This window comes from Ciconia boyciana, chromosome 1 (genome assembly GCF_034638445.1).
Source record: "Ciconia boyciana chromosome 1, ASM3463844v1, whole genome shotgun sequence".
Classification (NCBI taxonomy): Eukaryota; Metazoa; Chordata; class Aves; order Ciconiiformes; family Ciconiidae; genus Ciconia; species Ciconia boyciana.
The window spans coordinates 86,176,975-86,192,325 of NC_132934.1; the positions used below are offsets into that span (position 1 = coordinate 86,176,975).

General features: G+C 50.4%; 1 protein-coding gene across 4 annotated transcripts; it reads right to left on the reverse strand.

The window, feature by feature from the left end:
* Positions 1-634: 634 nt before the first annotated feature.
* On the reverse strand, positions 635-15,209 carry LOC140659346 (trypsin I-P1-like). 4 transcript variants are annotated; one of them, XM_072878879.1, is made up of 6 exons: positions 15,072-15,209; positions 4,092-4,296; positions 3,454-3,622; positions 2,575-2,828; positions 1,635-1,771; positions 635-875 (listed from the first exon to the last, which is right to left on the reverse strand). In XM_072878879.1, exons 2-6 carry the CDS (start codon positions 4,129-4,131, stop codon positions 726-728), a joined length of 750 nt encoding a protein of 249 aa, XP_072734980.1. In that variant the 5' UTR covers positions 4,132-4,296; positions 15,072-15,209; the 3' UTR covers positions 635-725. The 4 variants fall into 4 exon arrangements, with proteins under 4 accessions (XP_072734980.1, XP_072734990.1, XP_072735001.1 ...); XM_072878889.1 differs by lacking the exon at positions 15,072-15,209 and adding an exon at positions 9,520-10,490; XM_072878900.1 differs by lacking the exons at positions 3,454-3,622; positions 4,092-4,296; positions 15,072-15,209 and adding an exon at positions 3,206-3,253.
* Between the last annotated feature and the right edge of the window lie 142 nt (positions 15,210-15,351).

Sequence of the window (15,351 nt, forward strand, 5' to 3'; positions counted from 1 at the left end):
GCAACTTGGGCAGCTTTTTCATGGACTTTCAATGCCAGTGCCAGCTGGGGCTAGGAGGAGTTAAAACCAGAACCCAGGAACATCTCTGTCCTTTTGGCTCTTCCAGGAAAGACTCTTCCAGCAAGCCCAGCACGACCCGTTAACTGAGCAAAAACGTATAGACAGCAGCCCCAGTGGCACTGGTACATGAAAAGAACAAGCCCTAGCAAGAGGTTCTTTCATCCCCAAGTAGAGCTTTCAGGGAGGTTCCACTAGGCAATGTTAAGCCATATTGTTGGGGGTGGGAATGTGGGGGATGGGGAGCGTTTGTGTTGCTGCCCGCTGTTTTCTACAGTAGGAGTTTGCTGCCTGTGTGATTCGGCGCACTGTCTCAGCTGTTTTAGGCAGGTTTGTAGCACCTGTATCAGCACCATGCTGATAAACGCAAAAGGTGTTCTGCTCCAGAAATGGCTGCCTGTAACTGACTGAAAGACTCCTGAAGATGAGTCTGCAAAATGTTCCAAGATCCTGCTAGGTGAGAGGCACTACAAATATTAAATATGTCCCCCAGAGCGACATTCCCTGCCTCTGTCCTCCATAGCGTAGCCCATGGAAGTACCCAGAGAAACGTTGCACAGAGAAAGGGTGCCTGAAAGTCTTTATTTTTTGGTAATTTTTGTATGTCCAGTCCCAAAACAGAAGAAAATGATGAGGAGAAAAAGCAGGTCACATAGAACGAGAGTGTCTCAGTTGGCAGACATAGTTGCTTTGATCCAGGAGACATAATTGCAAACCTTAGTGTAAACCCCGGGGTAGCCTTTCTGCGCACATCCAATACCCCAGGAAACAATGCCCTGGAGCTGCCCATTGCAGACTACTGGACCGCCGGAATCCCCCTGTGCACATAAAGGATACGGACATTCAGCAAATGGTATCAGCTTAAGTGGTGAGCCAGAGATGCCAGAAATCACTGACATTCGAGGGAGCGCCATTGGGCTTTTTCTACACAGAAGCAAGCTTGCAGAACTTTGTAGAAACAAAGGTCATTTCTGATTACCACGCTACACCTGACGCTACTGTGCCTTGCTTTAGCTCCAAGGGCACCACAGCCACAGCTAAGGATGAGTAAGCTGCCTGTTTTTGACGGATGCAGTCCTTCCCAGACGCTTAGGATATGTGTGTGTCAAACATTATTCTGCCCAATATTTCCATGGAGCTAGGCACATGTAAAATGCAGAGCAGTTGTCAGGTGTGCTCATTTTCCAGACTGCCTGGATCTTGGCGTACTGGCTATGTCATTTTCGGTGAGTCCAAAACTAACATTTGTGTCCTAAGCTCTAAAGTCACCATGATTACTGTTGACTCTCTGGTGCAGCACTCCTCCATTTTCAATAGCCTAAGGTGCATAGTCTGCTTGTGGAGAATGAGGGCAGAGGTATTTGCTGTCTCAAAAAAGGGACGATGGCTAACTGAGTGGGAAAAAAACTAGCCTCACTCAAGAGGCAACTTTCACCCTAAGCCTCCACTGTTGTTCAAAAAACCAACATTCAGACATGCCAGTGCAGTGAGTATAGCAGATTCTCTAATATGATGGCCTCTTCTACTAGCAAAAGGCAGGAGAGAAACGTATGGGAAAGGAGAGGCAGGTGTTTTACCTGGCAGGAGTCTTTCCCTCCCTCCATGAATCCTACACATATCATGTTCTTGGTAATTTGCCCAGGGTAGGCTTTGGTACACTTGCTTGAGGAGAGTACAGGAGCCTTCAGGCACTGCAAGGTATCTGGGTACGGATCTACAAGAAAATAGAGAGAGATGGTTGACGACATCTCTGAGTTCATTTGAGAGCCCGGAGAAGATCTTTCTTAGCAGAAAAGTAGTCACTGAACATCCTGTTTTAGCAGTCGTCATTTTTCCTCTGAACAGTAATCACAGCATGGATTCCTTTTGTTTAGATGGAACAGATTCTACCCGTGGGTCCACCGTTCTACACTGCAGCCACGTTAATTTTTCCGATACCTAGAAAATCATCGACTGGCAAGCGTGGAGCTAACAGCTACTCTTTTGTAGCACATACGCTGGAGGAAACCTGGGCCTCGGGAAAACCATCCTCTCCTCTGGTGCAGGTTTAGTTGTCGTCAGTGGACTAGACACAGGTCACCATCCACGCCTCTGACCATTGGTGTAAGAGAATGGAGCTCTCCTGTAGTAATTTTAGATCCACAATCACGGACTTTGATCTTGTTCTCAAAGAACTGACAACAACTCTATTGACATTAGCTAAATTGCATAGCGCTTGGCACCGTACAGCTGATAGCACCAGGCCACAAAATTTATGGCAGTGTGAACATCCTGGTGAACGGCACATGGATGACTTAAGTGATTCCATGTTTGTAACACAGAACAAGAGGAAGGACCTTATAAAGGCTTGCCTTTAAAGCGGTTAAATGGTTACTGTCCTAGACAGACTGATCACGCAAGAAGGCCCGTCCCACAGCACTTCTCTGTGCTTTACCCTGTACTGCTTGGAGTTAATTGTGAGGTCTTAGAGTGTCTCCCGGGCCCTCACGATGCTGTACATTCCCACAGAGTACTCACCGGCATTGTTGAGTGTGTTGCCCCAGCCAGAGATGAGGCAAGTGGTGCCTGTGGCCACACAGCTGGTAGGCAGAGGAATTGTTTGGACAGCTCGGTTGAGCCGGGCTGGTTTGGCAAGCTTGATGAGCATAATGTCATTGTCCAGTGTTGTGGAGCTGTAGCCAGAGTGGCGGATGACTTTAGCTGAACTAATCAACTGCTGCGTCGATTCCGTGAGTGCCAGGTTGTATTTCCCAAGCTGCACTTGGATGCGACTGGAAAAGAGAAGGAGTGGCATGTACTTTACTGCTACCGACAGGAACCTCCCCGTCACCGTATGCACTCGCTTCAACATCGCTATCATAGTAGCTGTTTTCATGCAGGCTATCTTCCTAGTCCTGCAATAAGTCCCGGGGAATCCACACTGAGGTCTTACCCACTCCCAGTACGGGTGGTGAACTTCTGCAGGTTTATTTTCTTGAGCTGGGACAAGCTGAATATATAACAGTGCTTTACACAAACATTCTGGAAAAAAGGCAAACTGCTATCACCCTGACCTCATCCCTCTTCCTGTTCTCCAGTGACTAAGTTTTAGTGATATTAATGCAATTTATAGGAAATCACAGCCCGTAACTCGTTGTTAGATTATCACATTGTCATTGCAGAAAGTGCTCTGCATTCACAGGAACACTTGCAGAAGTGGAAAACCCCTTATGACGCCTCAGCCCAGCTTCCTGAATGAGCTTCCCTTTCCTTGGTTGTCTCCTGTCAGAACGGCGTCGCTTACATATCTGGGTCTCACAGCTCAGAATTCCTGTTGGAAGTGAACGGGAAGAAAGAAGTTCTTCGGAAGAAGAAAGAAGAAAGAAGGTTACGGAAGAAAAATATTTTTCCACTCACGACTTGTAGCAGTGAGCAGCTGACAGGACCCACTGGCTGTTGATGAGGGAACCTCCACAGAAGTGATACCCAGAATTCAGGGACACCTGATAGGGGACAGAGTTCGCTGCACAGGTGTAGCCTCCCACGATCTTGTCATCATCATCATCAGCATTGATGGGGAAGGCAACTGGGAGATAAGAAGTGGCATATGTCAACATCTGGCATAGGGAATCCGGTGCCCCTGTGGCTGACTGAAGCACCTCACTTGCAGGCTCTAGTTCTATAAAAACTCACGGTAGCAGTGGTGGGCAAGCACTCGCCCATAGTCCAAAACTTTACAGCAGCTTTAGGACTTCCTGGACCAGAGGTGTTACCTTTATACTTCATAGTCCTTGAGAGAATGACAGTCTTTGTTTGAAGCTATGGGCACATTTCAGTATTCCTGGGTCAAGAACCCCTATGAAGGCATTCATTCCCCATTTTGTGACACAAGCAATTATGAATAGACAGCAATCGAAAGAAGTTGCAGTGCTCAGCCTTAAATCTTTTGCCAGTTGAATCTGGACTTCACTTTCCCACAATAGACACCTTGCAAATTTGCTGAGAAAATGAGCTTCCTTATAAATTACAAAAATAGAAGTAAAAAATGTACTCACCAGCCACACCAACAAAGGTGACAAACAGTATGTATTTCATGATCTTGACACAGCCTCAAGCCCAGACTGGTGGACTGGAAGCGTGAGCTGCTAGAAATACATTTTCTTGAAATGGCCTTATCTCTAGCCCAAGGTTTTAGGTTTTCTCCAGACAAGAAGTACCCAGTGGAAAATTTGAAGATCCAAACGTGGGCATTAACAGGCACTGGTAGAAAGTGCAAATAACATATCAGTTAATCATAAACCTTTCCTAAGATAAAGAGCTATTTTAAAGTATTTCGGAGGGCAGCCTTCAATCTAAAAATACATTTGAGCTTTGGAAGATGTATAGTTGTTTGCCTGCCTCATTCCTCTACGCAGCACCTGTTGAGAGCAACCCTCAAACCCCTTTGAGATTCCTCTGCGATGACCGTGTCATTCTTAGAAATGCATATTTTTTTCCAGAAGCTCAATATTGTAGGTAATGGCCTGTAAGATACTATACATTTTCTTTTGGGAAAAAAAAAAAAGACAAAAAAACCTCCCCAAAAACCAACAAACCACAACACCAAAACCTCTCGGTGTTGTTAAGTTTATTTTAGCAAATTCCTTGAGTAATGCGAGTGTGTGTTTTTATCATATAGAACACAGTGTTTCCCCAAATAAAATTATTCAAAAGTAATTTAAATAAGTGAGTACAAAAAACTGTTCTGTGCCCCCCCCCCTCCTCCCCCCCACCTCCCAGGTTAAATTGTTCAAATGTGGGAATGCGCACCATATCTCTTTGAAAGCATTTCTCTCTTTGCAAATTTCTCTTCATGTTAGCTCCGGAAAGACATGGGATAACCTCAAGTGACTGTAAACAGAAGTCATAAGCTGCAGAAGAGATGCTGAAACAGCATGAGAGACTAAATAGGAATAATCTTTCTGTTCCATTTCTTGATCAATTTTTAGAGAGCCCTGGAGGACTGGTACACACAGTGGCACTGTCCAGATGGAAATTTTCCTTCATGTTAAAGGACAAGTCCAGGGCCAGGGACTCCTCCAAGGAGCTGCATGACTTGTCTTGGGCTTTAAACTGGTATCAGTGCAGTTTCCCTTGCTGTGGAAAAGGGAAAGATCCATAATAGGATGAAGCATGGCAAAAATTACCAAAGCTCTCTAATCCCGTCATAACTAAGAAAAGCAAGAGCAATTCCTAACCTACAACAGTGTATAATTTGATCTCCCTGTGGATTTATAATTTCTTTGTCCAAAACATGCCATTGGCATAGAGACGGGCTGTCATCAGATATTTTAAAACAATATTTTTCCTGAGATATAGCTCTGAATACCTGTTAGGTAACACTTAAGCTGTGAAGGACAGCTTCCTTTTCCTTCTTTTCACAGGGTTTAAGATTTGGTTTAGTATTCCCCCAAATTTCAGGGAAATCCCGTAATTCAGTGTCTGAATTGGGAAGCTCAACCATACCTGCCTTTATCTTGGTTCTTTTTGTGCTTTCCCTTGTTGCTTATTTAATCTGCTCTGATCTTTAACTCTGATCAGCTATTCTTAACAGCAGGAAAGGCATCATATAGGGCTGGCTGGTAGCCTCCTTGAAGCAGAAGGTCTCTCTGAGACTCTCTACGCTACTTGCTTAAATCAACAAGAGGACACTACTGACCTCTTCCCAGGCTACTGCCAGAGCTCACGGCAGAAGTCCTGGGTCATAGGTCCTGTGGTTCTTGTGTTCCTAAGTCCTTGATGGCAGACGTCTAGTGAACATACCTCACCCAAGTCCCTCCCATTCTCCTATCTGCCTCTCAGGGGCCTCTTCTAGAGGCTCCCGTGAATCCCAGAACTCCAGGGTGCGTGCCAGCAGGGCAGCTCGTGGAGCAAACTGGTCTCAAATGAAGGCAAATGGGGTGTTTGTGATGCACAGCTCAGGCCATCCAGCAGACAGACTGCTTCAGAACAGCCCTTCAGGCCTTTCAGTGAGAGCTGTGAAGGATGAACAGACTCCTTTGCATTCAGGTTGAAATTGGAACACCTCCTCCCACCCCTCCTTCCTTTCTTTAAGATGACGAATCCCTACCTGAAATGTAAATACCCTCTTCTGCTCAATGCTGCTGAACATTCCACAGACCCATTGTAAGGGGTTTTTTTCAGGGTCTTTCGAAAAATGCACTGGGGGGGTGGGGTGGGGGTGGGGTGTGGTTGTTACATCTCCAGCTGCAAGCCAGTCTCTCATTTAATGCAAATGATGCCGCAGCAAAATGCTGGTGGCTCCAGGGGCACAGGAAGGAGGAGGATTGGTGAATGGAGGGCACCTGTGTTAGACAGTATCAATGGACAAGCAACTGCAGCTTGCATTTCTAGAAATCCATATTCCTAGTTCAAGTATTTCAGTCAATTGTATCATCACTGGCCTCAGATAAAGTAAATACATTTGTCCAGGCTGATGCAAGAGCCTGGGAAAGGGAAAGCTGGCGAGACCGTGGGCTGACAGAGATAAAGCTTCCCAGGAGCTCCTCCAAGTGGAGGAGTTTCTGAGGCTAGTCCTTGTACGTGTCACAGAGCTTGGTGGTAGAGGGACCATTGATTCTCTCTTCCCAAGCCTCTCCTGCCTGGGAGCAGCTGGTACATTCTCCAAAGCTTCTGATCCTCCAGCTCTCCGCACCTGAGCAAACCTTCTCTCACAGCCTCTGGCCTTGTCCTCTCAGCCTGCGTTTCTCTTTCTCAATGGCACAGCATTCTGCTGTGCATTTCTTTTCATTTCTAGCATGCCATTTCCACCTGTGTCCGAGACTTGGACTCTCAGTCTCCTAGAGAGACAGAGGAGGTAGGACATGACAGGGGTGTGTAAAATTATGACGGGCCTGGGGAGACTGGGGAAGGATGAGTTGCTTGCTGTCTCTTTCTGTACAAGAATTAGGGGGTAGAAAGCAAAGCTAGGGGGCTTGGCAGGTTCAAAACAAGCAAAGGACAATTATTCCTCTTTTAGGAAAGCCGTGAACCCCTTTCCAGAGGTTTTTGTGGATGCCAAAGGTTTACACGGCCTCAAAAAATGAGGACACACATTTGTGGAAGAAAAAAGCCATTGAGGGCTATGAGGTTGAAAGACACCCCCATCTGACCTCCCTTGTCCCGAGGAACCGCCTGGTGTTGGGCAGTTCCCTGCTACTATAGCCCAGTAAGAGACCAAAGGGAAGCGCGGAGCCCTCTGGACTCTCACCCATCTGCCAGGGTGTTTCCCATGACCCAGAGAAGGATAGTCAGGGCTGCCAAAGTCCTGCAAGAAAGTTTGGAGAGTTACCCAAACTCATCCCTTCATTTGCTGGAGCACGGAGCGGGTCCTGGGAACAGCTCAGCCCCTTTTGAGCAGGATGGGAGGCGTCAGGTCAGGTCTGACCTGACAAAGATGTGTGCTAGAAGGTGGGTTTATCTGAGAGGGCTGCTGTGTTGTTCTTGTTCAGGCTGCGATGGAAAGTGAGGATGGGGCTTAAATCATGGGAACAGTTGCCTTAATGGTCCCTAGTTCTGGAAGGGGCTTGCCTGGGGAGTAAAATACCTAGTTTTCCTAGGCAACATAAAGACGGCTCAGAGCATCTCGTTCCAGATGACTGTGTGTTCCAGACATCCTCTTGTGTTCAGGGACTAGGATCTCTCAGAAAGGATGCCCAGGTAGAGATCCCCCCTGCCTTCCTTCCCCTATAGCTGCTTCCTGTATTGCTTGGATAAATCTTTAAATCTGATCCAGAGAGCAACTGATTGTGATGCACATTTCCTTCTCCAGCCTTTGAGCAAAATTTCCCTGGGTCCTGGAAATTCTCCAGTTGCCTTGACAGATATTTTTTTCCTGCTCTCCTCTTTCTTCCTTGTCCAAAGCACAAAACCCAGGCATCTAGAGAGGAGTGTGGCCAAGGGAGGCCGTGGCGCCTAAGATACGGCATCCAGTTTTGGTGGAGAAGGGGCTGGGAAACCAGGAGAGGGAGGGGGAGAGGGAGGGGCAGAGGGAAGGAGAGAGGGAGAGGCTTTGGGGTGGTGGAAAACACTGTCCAGGGAGAATGGAGGGAGCTGAGGTGGGTCATTGTAGCCCAGAGGGTCCAAGAAGAGCCAGGATCAACTCAAGAGACACCAGAGATGAGTTATTCTGAGTGATGGAGCAAGGGGCAGCAGGCAAAAATCAGATGCCAGGGGATAAGGCTAAAAAAATACAAAGACCCCACTCCGAGGCTGGGACCTGCCAAGGGTCCCTTCCCAGCTGCACCTCTGACCGCCCAGCTCTTCCCCAGTTTCAGAAGTAGGGTCCCCCCACCCACTCCAGGTGTGATGGAGCTGGCTGAAACCAAGTGGAGGGACAGATGGTCTCCAATACTCACAGAAATCTGAGCTTCTCCATAGCCGTTCTGGGTGATAGAAAGATGTGCTATTGCACTAAGGCCATGGGACAGAGGGAATGAAAAATCATGAGGCTTTTATTAGACCACTCTGTTGGAAATGGCATAGTGCTGTCCATGGATCCCGTGTTCCCGGGTAATATATCCCTGGATCCCATGATCCTGGGATTCATGTGTTCCTGGGTGCCCTCTCCATGAGGCCCATGTCTCAGGTCCTGTGTCCCTAGGGTCCCTGGACCTCAAGTATCATGTCTTTCAGGTTTCCAGTTTCCTAGTCCCATGTCTTCAGTCTCCTTCCACCCAGAAGCTCAGCTTCTGCACAGAATAGCTTCTCCAGGGACTTTCCCTGCCCCCCCCTCCAAAGAGGTGTGGAGGAGTCTGCTGTATTCTCCAAGCATTTTCTGGACCATTCCCATTTAATCTTTGCACCACACAGGTTGGTGTTTTGGAGCTGACTTGATCCAGTTATCCTGCATTCTTCCCCACTGCTTGGGCACTGCTGGACTTTGTTCTGTTTGTGGGGACACTGGCTAGTATTAACCCAAGCAGAAACTCCGTCTCAACTTATGCTACTGCTGTAGAAACTGCCAGCTCCTCCGATGTTGCCATCAAAGCTACTGACAGTCTGCTGGGGAAAGAGTATAGGGTTGGAGGAGGGGAACTAAAATCTCCAGAAAACACATAACCAGATGTGGGAGATTTGCAATCCCTTGCTCCCAGGAATGCCAATGCACTGGATGGACCTACCCCATGCTCAGTGCTTCCCTAGGGCATGGAGGATCTTGACCTTTCCCCAGAGAGCTCCAATCTCCCCATAAACCTCTGCCCTGCTACCAGAGTCTCTTAAAATAGTTTTTGATCTCTTTTGGCACGTTTTCTGCTCATCTCCCACACTGCTGTGGAGCTGTGACATCTGCCTCCACCTATGGAAGTCCCAGCCAGCAGTCCCGTCATAGCCCTATACCCTTCCCTTCCTGCAAATTCTTGCCTCTCATTTTTTCGGGGACCTCATTTCCCTTGAGCCAAGGGTATTGGAGGTCATGTCCACATGGAGTCCACCACTACTCACCCCATTGCCGCTGAAGCTGTCATCGCCTTTGCTGTTGTTATTGATGCTGCCAGCATTCTGAAAGAAGTTTGGCTGAGTCCTTGGCTGAGTCTTCCTGAAAACCCAAACCCCACTGCTTAGACATTTGTGTGAGCCAGACACCTCTGCCTCCAGTCTAAACCTCACTTTTGCTCTCCATGCCTATTCCCAGGCAGCGTGGTACCTAGGGAAAAGCTCATCTTACCTGAGGAGCTGCCATGATGCATCCCAGCACCAGGAGACAGTCAGTCAGGAATGTAACACAAATTTGCCCCTCCATTGCTCTTTCTTTGGGCTGGGGTACCTGTGCCCTTCGGGTTGGGGCTCTGAAGAATGCTGATTTATAAGGATTTATAAATCCCAGCTGGATTTATAAGGAACAGCCAGATCCTGCCACCTCAGCCCTGCCTGAGCAAAGCCCTGGTATATCCCCACCAGGTTTACTTGGTACCACCAGTCTCTGCCATGGCTTATCACTTATCACTCGCTCTACCACTCCCTTTTGCCTCAGCTTTGTTTTCTTTTTGTCCACATTCTCCAGTTTCTCAGGGATGCAAGATTTTGGCTCTGAGACTTCAAGGCCATGCCAATGAATTGCTACAGTCCCCAGTCAGTGGCTCATAAGTGAGGCTCTTCCTGTTGTCCTGCTATGGGCCCGCCAGGGAAGGATTTCTCTCTGTGCCTTGGTGGGATTTCCACTGTTCCAACTTGTGCACGTGGGGACACTGAGACCAGAGTAGGATCTTCCTGAAGTACAGGGTGTAGGGCCTCGTAGTGTTTACCATGATTTGGCCCCTGCCAGGCATGGGCAGAGCGGCTGCAACCCCAGACAAGGCATGAACCAGGGTGCATGAGAGCATGAAGGGCTTCCTGTCCCACAGGGGTGACTGCCCCATCCCAGAGCTGAACTGAAGTCCCACAGGCAGTGAGGCATGGGGCCAGGGCGAGTGTGAGAGCACTGACTCCTACCTTGGTCCGCCTCCTAAGCCTCAAGTTCTGTCACTCCTCTTGCAGCTCACGTAGGAACTGAAGTATTCAGGTCCCTAAAACCCTCGTGGAGAGAGAACCCAGGCATTCTGCCCGTCCCCTTGACAGCAGTAGCAAGTGACTAGAGACAGCCAAAAATTCACCCTGCTGGGAGGACACTAAGAACTTTGGCTTTATTGTGATGGTTGATAATCTTTGATTCCCTTTGTGATTCCCTGTTTCCCAGTGGAGGAACTCCACTGCCCTGATTCTCAGTGGAGGGGTCATGGCTGAGCCAGAGTCACTGCAGGAGTGGGGTGTACTGGTCAGATGGGGAGCTGCAGTGAAGTCTTGGAAACAGTCCCCTTTTCACAGCAGAGCCTGCAGTCGCCGTGGTGCCTCTTACAGCAGACTCAGCAGAACCAACAGCTTCTCAACTTCCCCCAGGCTCCCTGCAGGTGAAAGAGAGACACTGGTGACCTTCCAAGGGGGCAGGAACAGAAGAGGGAGCTGGGATAGGACTGGGAGCCAGGACACCTGTGTTCTCACCTCAGTGGTAGGTAGTAGGAAAGGACTAGGAGGCCAGTGACTTGATCTGCTGGGCAACAACCCATGAGCCCACAGGATGGGACACAGACTTGACCATGTCCACACTGTTATCCACACGGGTTTCTGTGTTCCCTTACCACACTGGGGAGATGTACCCTCTGACCAGAGAAGCAGCAGGAGGAGGAGGAGGAGGAGGAGGAGGAAGAGGAAAAGGAGGAGGAGGAGGAGCAGGAAGAGGAGGAGGAAGAGGAAGAGGAAGAGGAAGAGGAAGAGGAAGAGGAAGAAGAAGGAAGAGGAGACATGGGGCCAAGAGTCTCCACTCCATGGCTGTCTCTGAGCAGGGCTGATAGGAACCGGAACTTTGGCGAGATGGCTGCACTGGGCCCCTCCTCCCCACCCACAGGGAACAGCCTAACACACAGGGCCCTTGCCTAATGTGCTAGGCACTTCATATAGGCCCAGCAGGCATTGTATATGTAAGCCGTAAGGTTTGTGCGTGTCTCTCTTTCTCTGCGTGTGCGTGCGTGCACAAGGTCGGTATGTGTGACCATGGGATTGTGTGGCTGTGTCTATGTGTGTGAGAAATGGTGTGTGTATAATGGTGTGTGATCACAATAGGGGGTGTGCATACAGGGAGTGTGTTCAATGTGGTTTGTGGGTGTACACATGGGATGAGCGTGTATGAAACTGTGTGAGTGCACAGGAGCGTGCGTGTGCGCGCGCCACGGTGTGTACCCAACAGTGTGCATGTGCAGTGGTGTGTGTGTGTGCATACACATCCACATGTGTGCGTGTGTCCATTTGTCCATGTCTCCTCTACCCCCAAACATGATTTGCCTGAAACTGTTTTCCTCTCGCTGTCCTGCTGCATCAGGGAGTGATTGGCAACAGGTGCAGGGCCTGGGACTGAGATTTGTTTAGCTGGAACCCAGGAATCCCAGAAATCTCAGGGAACGGGCAGTGGAAGGATAGGGGAAGAGAATCATCGTCACTGGGAATAGCCTGACTAGGGGCAGCGCGGAGGAGAACCTGCCTAGCTCTGGATGGCCGCATATGATGCCCAGGGGAGGGGGGGGGGTGTCTCATGGGGCACAATGCACACCCTACAGGCAGAGGGGGCCAGAGGGGACTGAGTGCCTGAATGCTGGGGTCCTCTTCCCATCTCTGGGGAGATTCCAGGACTTAGTGGAATAGAAGTGAGGGAATGGGGGAGCAGCCCAGGTGCCCAAGCTGTACTGGAGGGATTAAAGCCCCATGTGTGAGGAGTTAAAGGTCTTGCTTTTGTGATAATTGTGCCTGTCTTATAAGTGGGGAGGGTGTTTTGGTGACATCCAGAAATGTCCCCTGGGGCAGAGCCCCCTGCCGTGGACATCACCCTGGTCCTGCATCTGTCATGCCAAGGACAACAGTGATTAACAGCCAGGAATGAAATCTCTCCACATGAAAGACGAGAACAGGACCCAGGCGTCTGACTTCTCAGTACCTCCTTCCCTTCCTGTATCACCGTGGTTATCTGCTCCATGCCCAGAGCCAGAAGGAATCCAGATGTTGGAGCTGCTGTTCCTTTTATGCCCAGCCCCATACTTCTTTCCCGATGGAGAGGCGATGCACCTGATTTGAGGCGGAGTGCAGACAACCTTCCCATTTAATGTGCCGGGCGGTTTATTTGTCCCATGAATAAACCCCAGGAAAGAGAATGCATGGTCGGACTGGATTTTTGGTTCGGATTTTTGACCACGAGGTAGCACCGCTAACTGCTGAAAGAGCAGGACTGTCTGCCATTCTGTGTCCGTGTCACGACTTCCCTCACATCCCCAATCCGCACCCAGCTCCTCCGAAGTGTGCGGAGGGGCTTCCAGCCCCGGCTCAGCAGGCATCCGGCACCTCACTGAGATGTGGCACCCCACTGAGATGCTCCAAAAGCTGAGTCCTCGGCGCGCCGCTCCCCCCTCCCCTGCCCCCAGCAGTTGTCCCTGGTTTTCCATAACCCCCCAGGTTCCCAAAACCCTCTGCCCCCCTCCCCCAACATAAGCTCCCCCAGCCAAGAGCGGGATGTATGCTCACCTGCCAGCTCAACACCATTGCTTAATTAAAAACCACCCCCCGCCCCTTTCCCCAAAAGTGACTGGGGGAGGCCTCTCCTTCGTCTGGCTGTAAACCCCTCCTCCTCAGGGAACCCGACATCCAGGCATGCCCCGCTCTAAGTCCCAAAACCCACTGCCCTCCAAGGAAAACAAGGTGTCTGGGCCACTACCCCTGGCTCTAATCTGCAGACACGCCTAGCTTCCCAGAAGTAGGCTGAGAAAGCCAGCATCGAGGCAGTCCTTCCCACTCCCAGATCCACAGAATGCTCAGCGAAAAGAAGAAAAATAACCACCTCGCTGCGGCATGAAGTAAATAAGCTTGGGGGGCCCTGGAGGCCAGTTCTCCCAGGGTCAACAGAAAGGAGGGGTGGATGCAACATATCTGAGGATTCTTCATGTGCACGGCTGAAACAGCCATGGCTCAAACAGGGATGCATCCCATTTATGTCAGTTCCTCCCCATTTCTCACCCCCAAAAGACAAACTCAGGCCTCCACCTCCTCCATGTGTAGCTCTCCACTCCCTTCAGTGCGGACCCAGAGCGGGACTCTGGGTTTGTGGAGAACCACAGATGGGAAACCAAGGCTACAAATGGTGACCATAGAGAACAGAGCAACTTGGAGGGTGTGAGGAGGGCTGATGTGCAATTTCTACATTTGAATTTGTTGGGAACCTGGTGGGAATCACAAGCTTGCAAATCACATCCCCAGCTATGTAGGACATGGGCTTATCAAGATCACAAACCTGCAGGAGGAGGCAACCCAGGAATTACCTGGAGCCAAAAGCATGGTCTGTCTCCCCACCTGCCCTGTATTGGCAGGCCATGGGGGGTCTATGGCTTAAAGGGGTGAGGGAGGCAACGGGAGCTAAATTGTGAGTTGTCCCTGCCCACAGCACGACACATCCCACGTGAGCCATGGGATGGCCCTGGTGACTAGGACAAGGACCAGGCTGAGAAAGTCCCAGAGAAGTTTCAGAAGGGATTGTTGGGACCTCTGCTGTTTCCTAGCATCTGGTCTGGCCCACTCACTGCATCCCCTGCTGCTTGCCGCAAGACAAGAGGGCTGCCCTGACATGCCTACTCTTCTTTACCTCCAGTGCCGCTGAATAGCAAAAGAGAGTGGAAGTCCCCAGGGAAGCTGATGCTCAGGTATATTTTCACAGTCCAGCAAGGAGAGAAGCTGAGAAATCCTTCATGGAGTGTGAGGCATAGGCCCGGTCAGGGGTGCTCCAGCTCATGCTGTAGCTGTGGGGAGAGGGAGATGTTGTCTGGCACGCAAGCAAACTGTGCAAGACCACAGCTTCCACCTGTTGATCCAGCGTCTCCTGCTTAGCACCTGCGTACGGTTTTGCTCATGCCTTTCACTGAACTTCCTTCCTCAGAGAAACACTGAGTTGGGTGACAGCCCACTAGCCTTCTCCTTCCTGGCATCATGAGGCGGAAGTACCACCAGGGATCCTAGCTCATTTCCACTTGTTTCTCCTTCCCTGTTGCCAGGTACAGCTCCAGGCACAGGGTCCGACAGTTCCTATGAGGAGGGAAAGGTGCTGCCAGCAGGGCTCGGCATGGTGGTGAAGACCTCTGTCATTTGTTGCCTGGGTCCCTTTCACCCTTGCCACTCTCCCAGCTGTTCATCCCTGTGCCCATCGGGTTCCCCAGCTAGCCTACGCTGAGTTTGCCCCATTCAGGGGAGGCCAGGTGGATGTCCTTCTGAGCAGAAACACCTGAGGGCGCTGTGGAGACGATGCCAGGGGCCTGAATCTCGTGAGCCTGTGAGCAGCGCAGCAGAGAGGTGCCACTGGTAGAGCCCGAGTGCCTGAAATTGCACTGCACAGCTGCTTTCAAGACCCTAGTGGTCTCACCGGCTGCATCGCAGCGGCACCCCTCCACCACTCTGGAGGACACAAGCTCAGTCCTGCCAGAAAAGGAAACCACCTTGGACAGGTTGATTCACAGGGCAGAGGGGGCAATGACGCAGATGGTCTCGGTCCCTGAGCACGCCTTGAATTTGCCAGACAAAGTGTGCTCCTGAAGCAGGGCTGCCAGAAGTCCTTGCCCCAGAGGCAGCACCAGGCTGAGACACCCAGGGCTCCCCAGGTCCCAGAGAGAAACCATCTCTGGAGGAACTTGGGCTACTGCCTGTCAGCAAGGAAGGTGGAGGGAGAGGCCGCCCCGGCCACAGCCCTCAGCACCTCTTCTCCCTCATGCCTCCCCC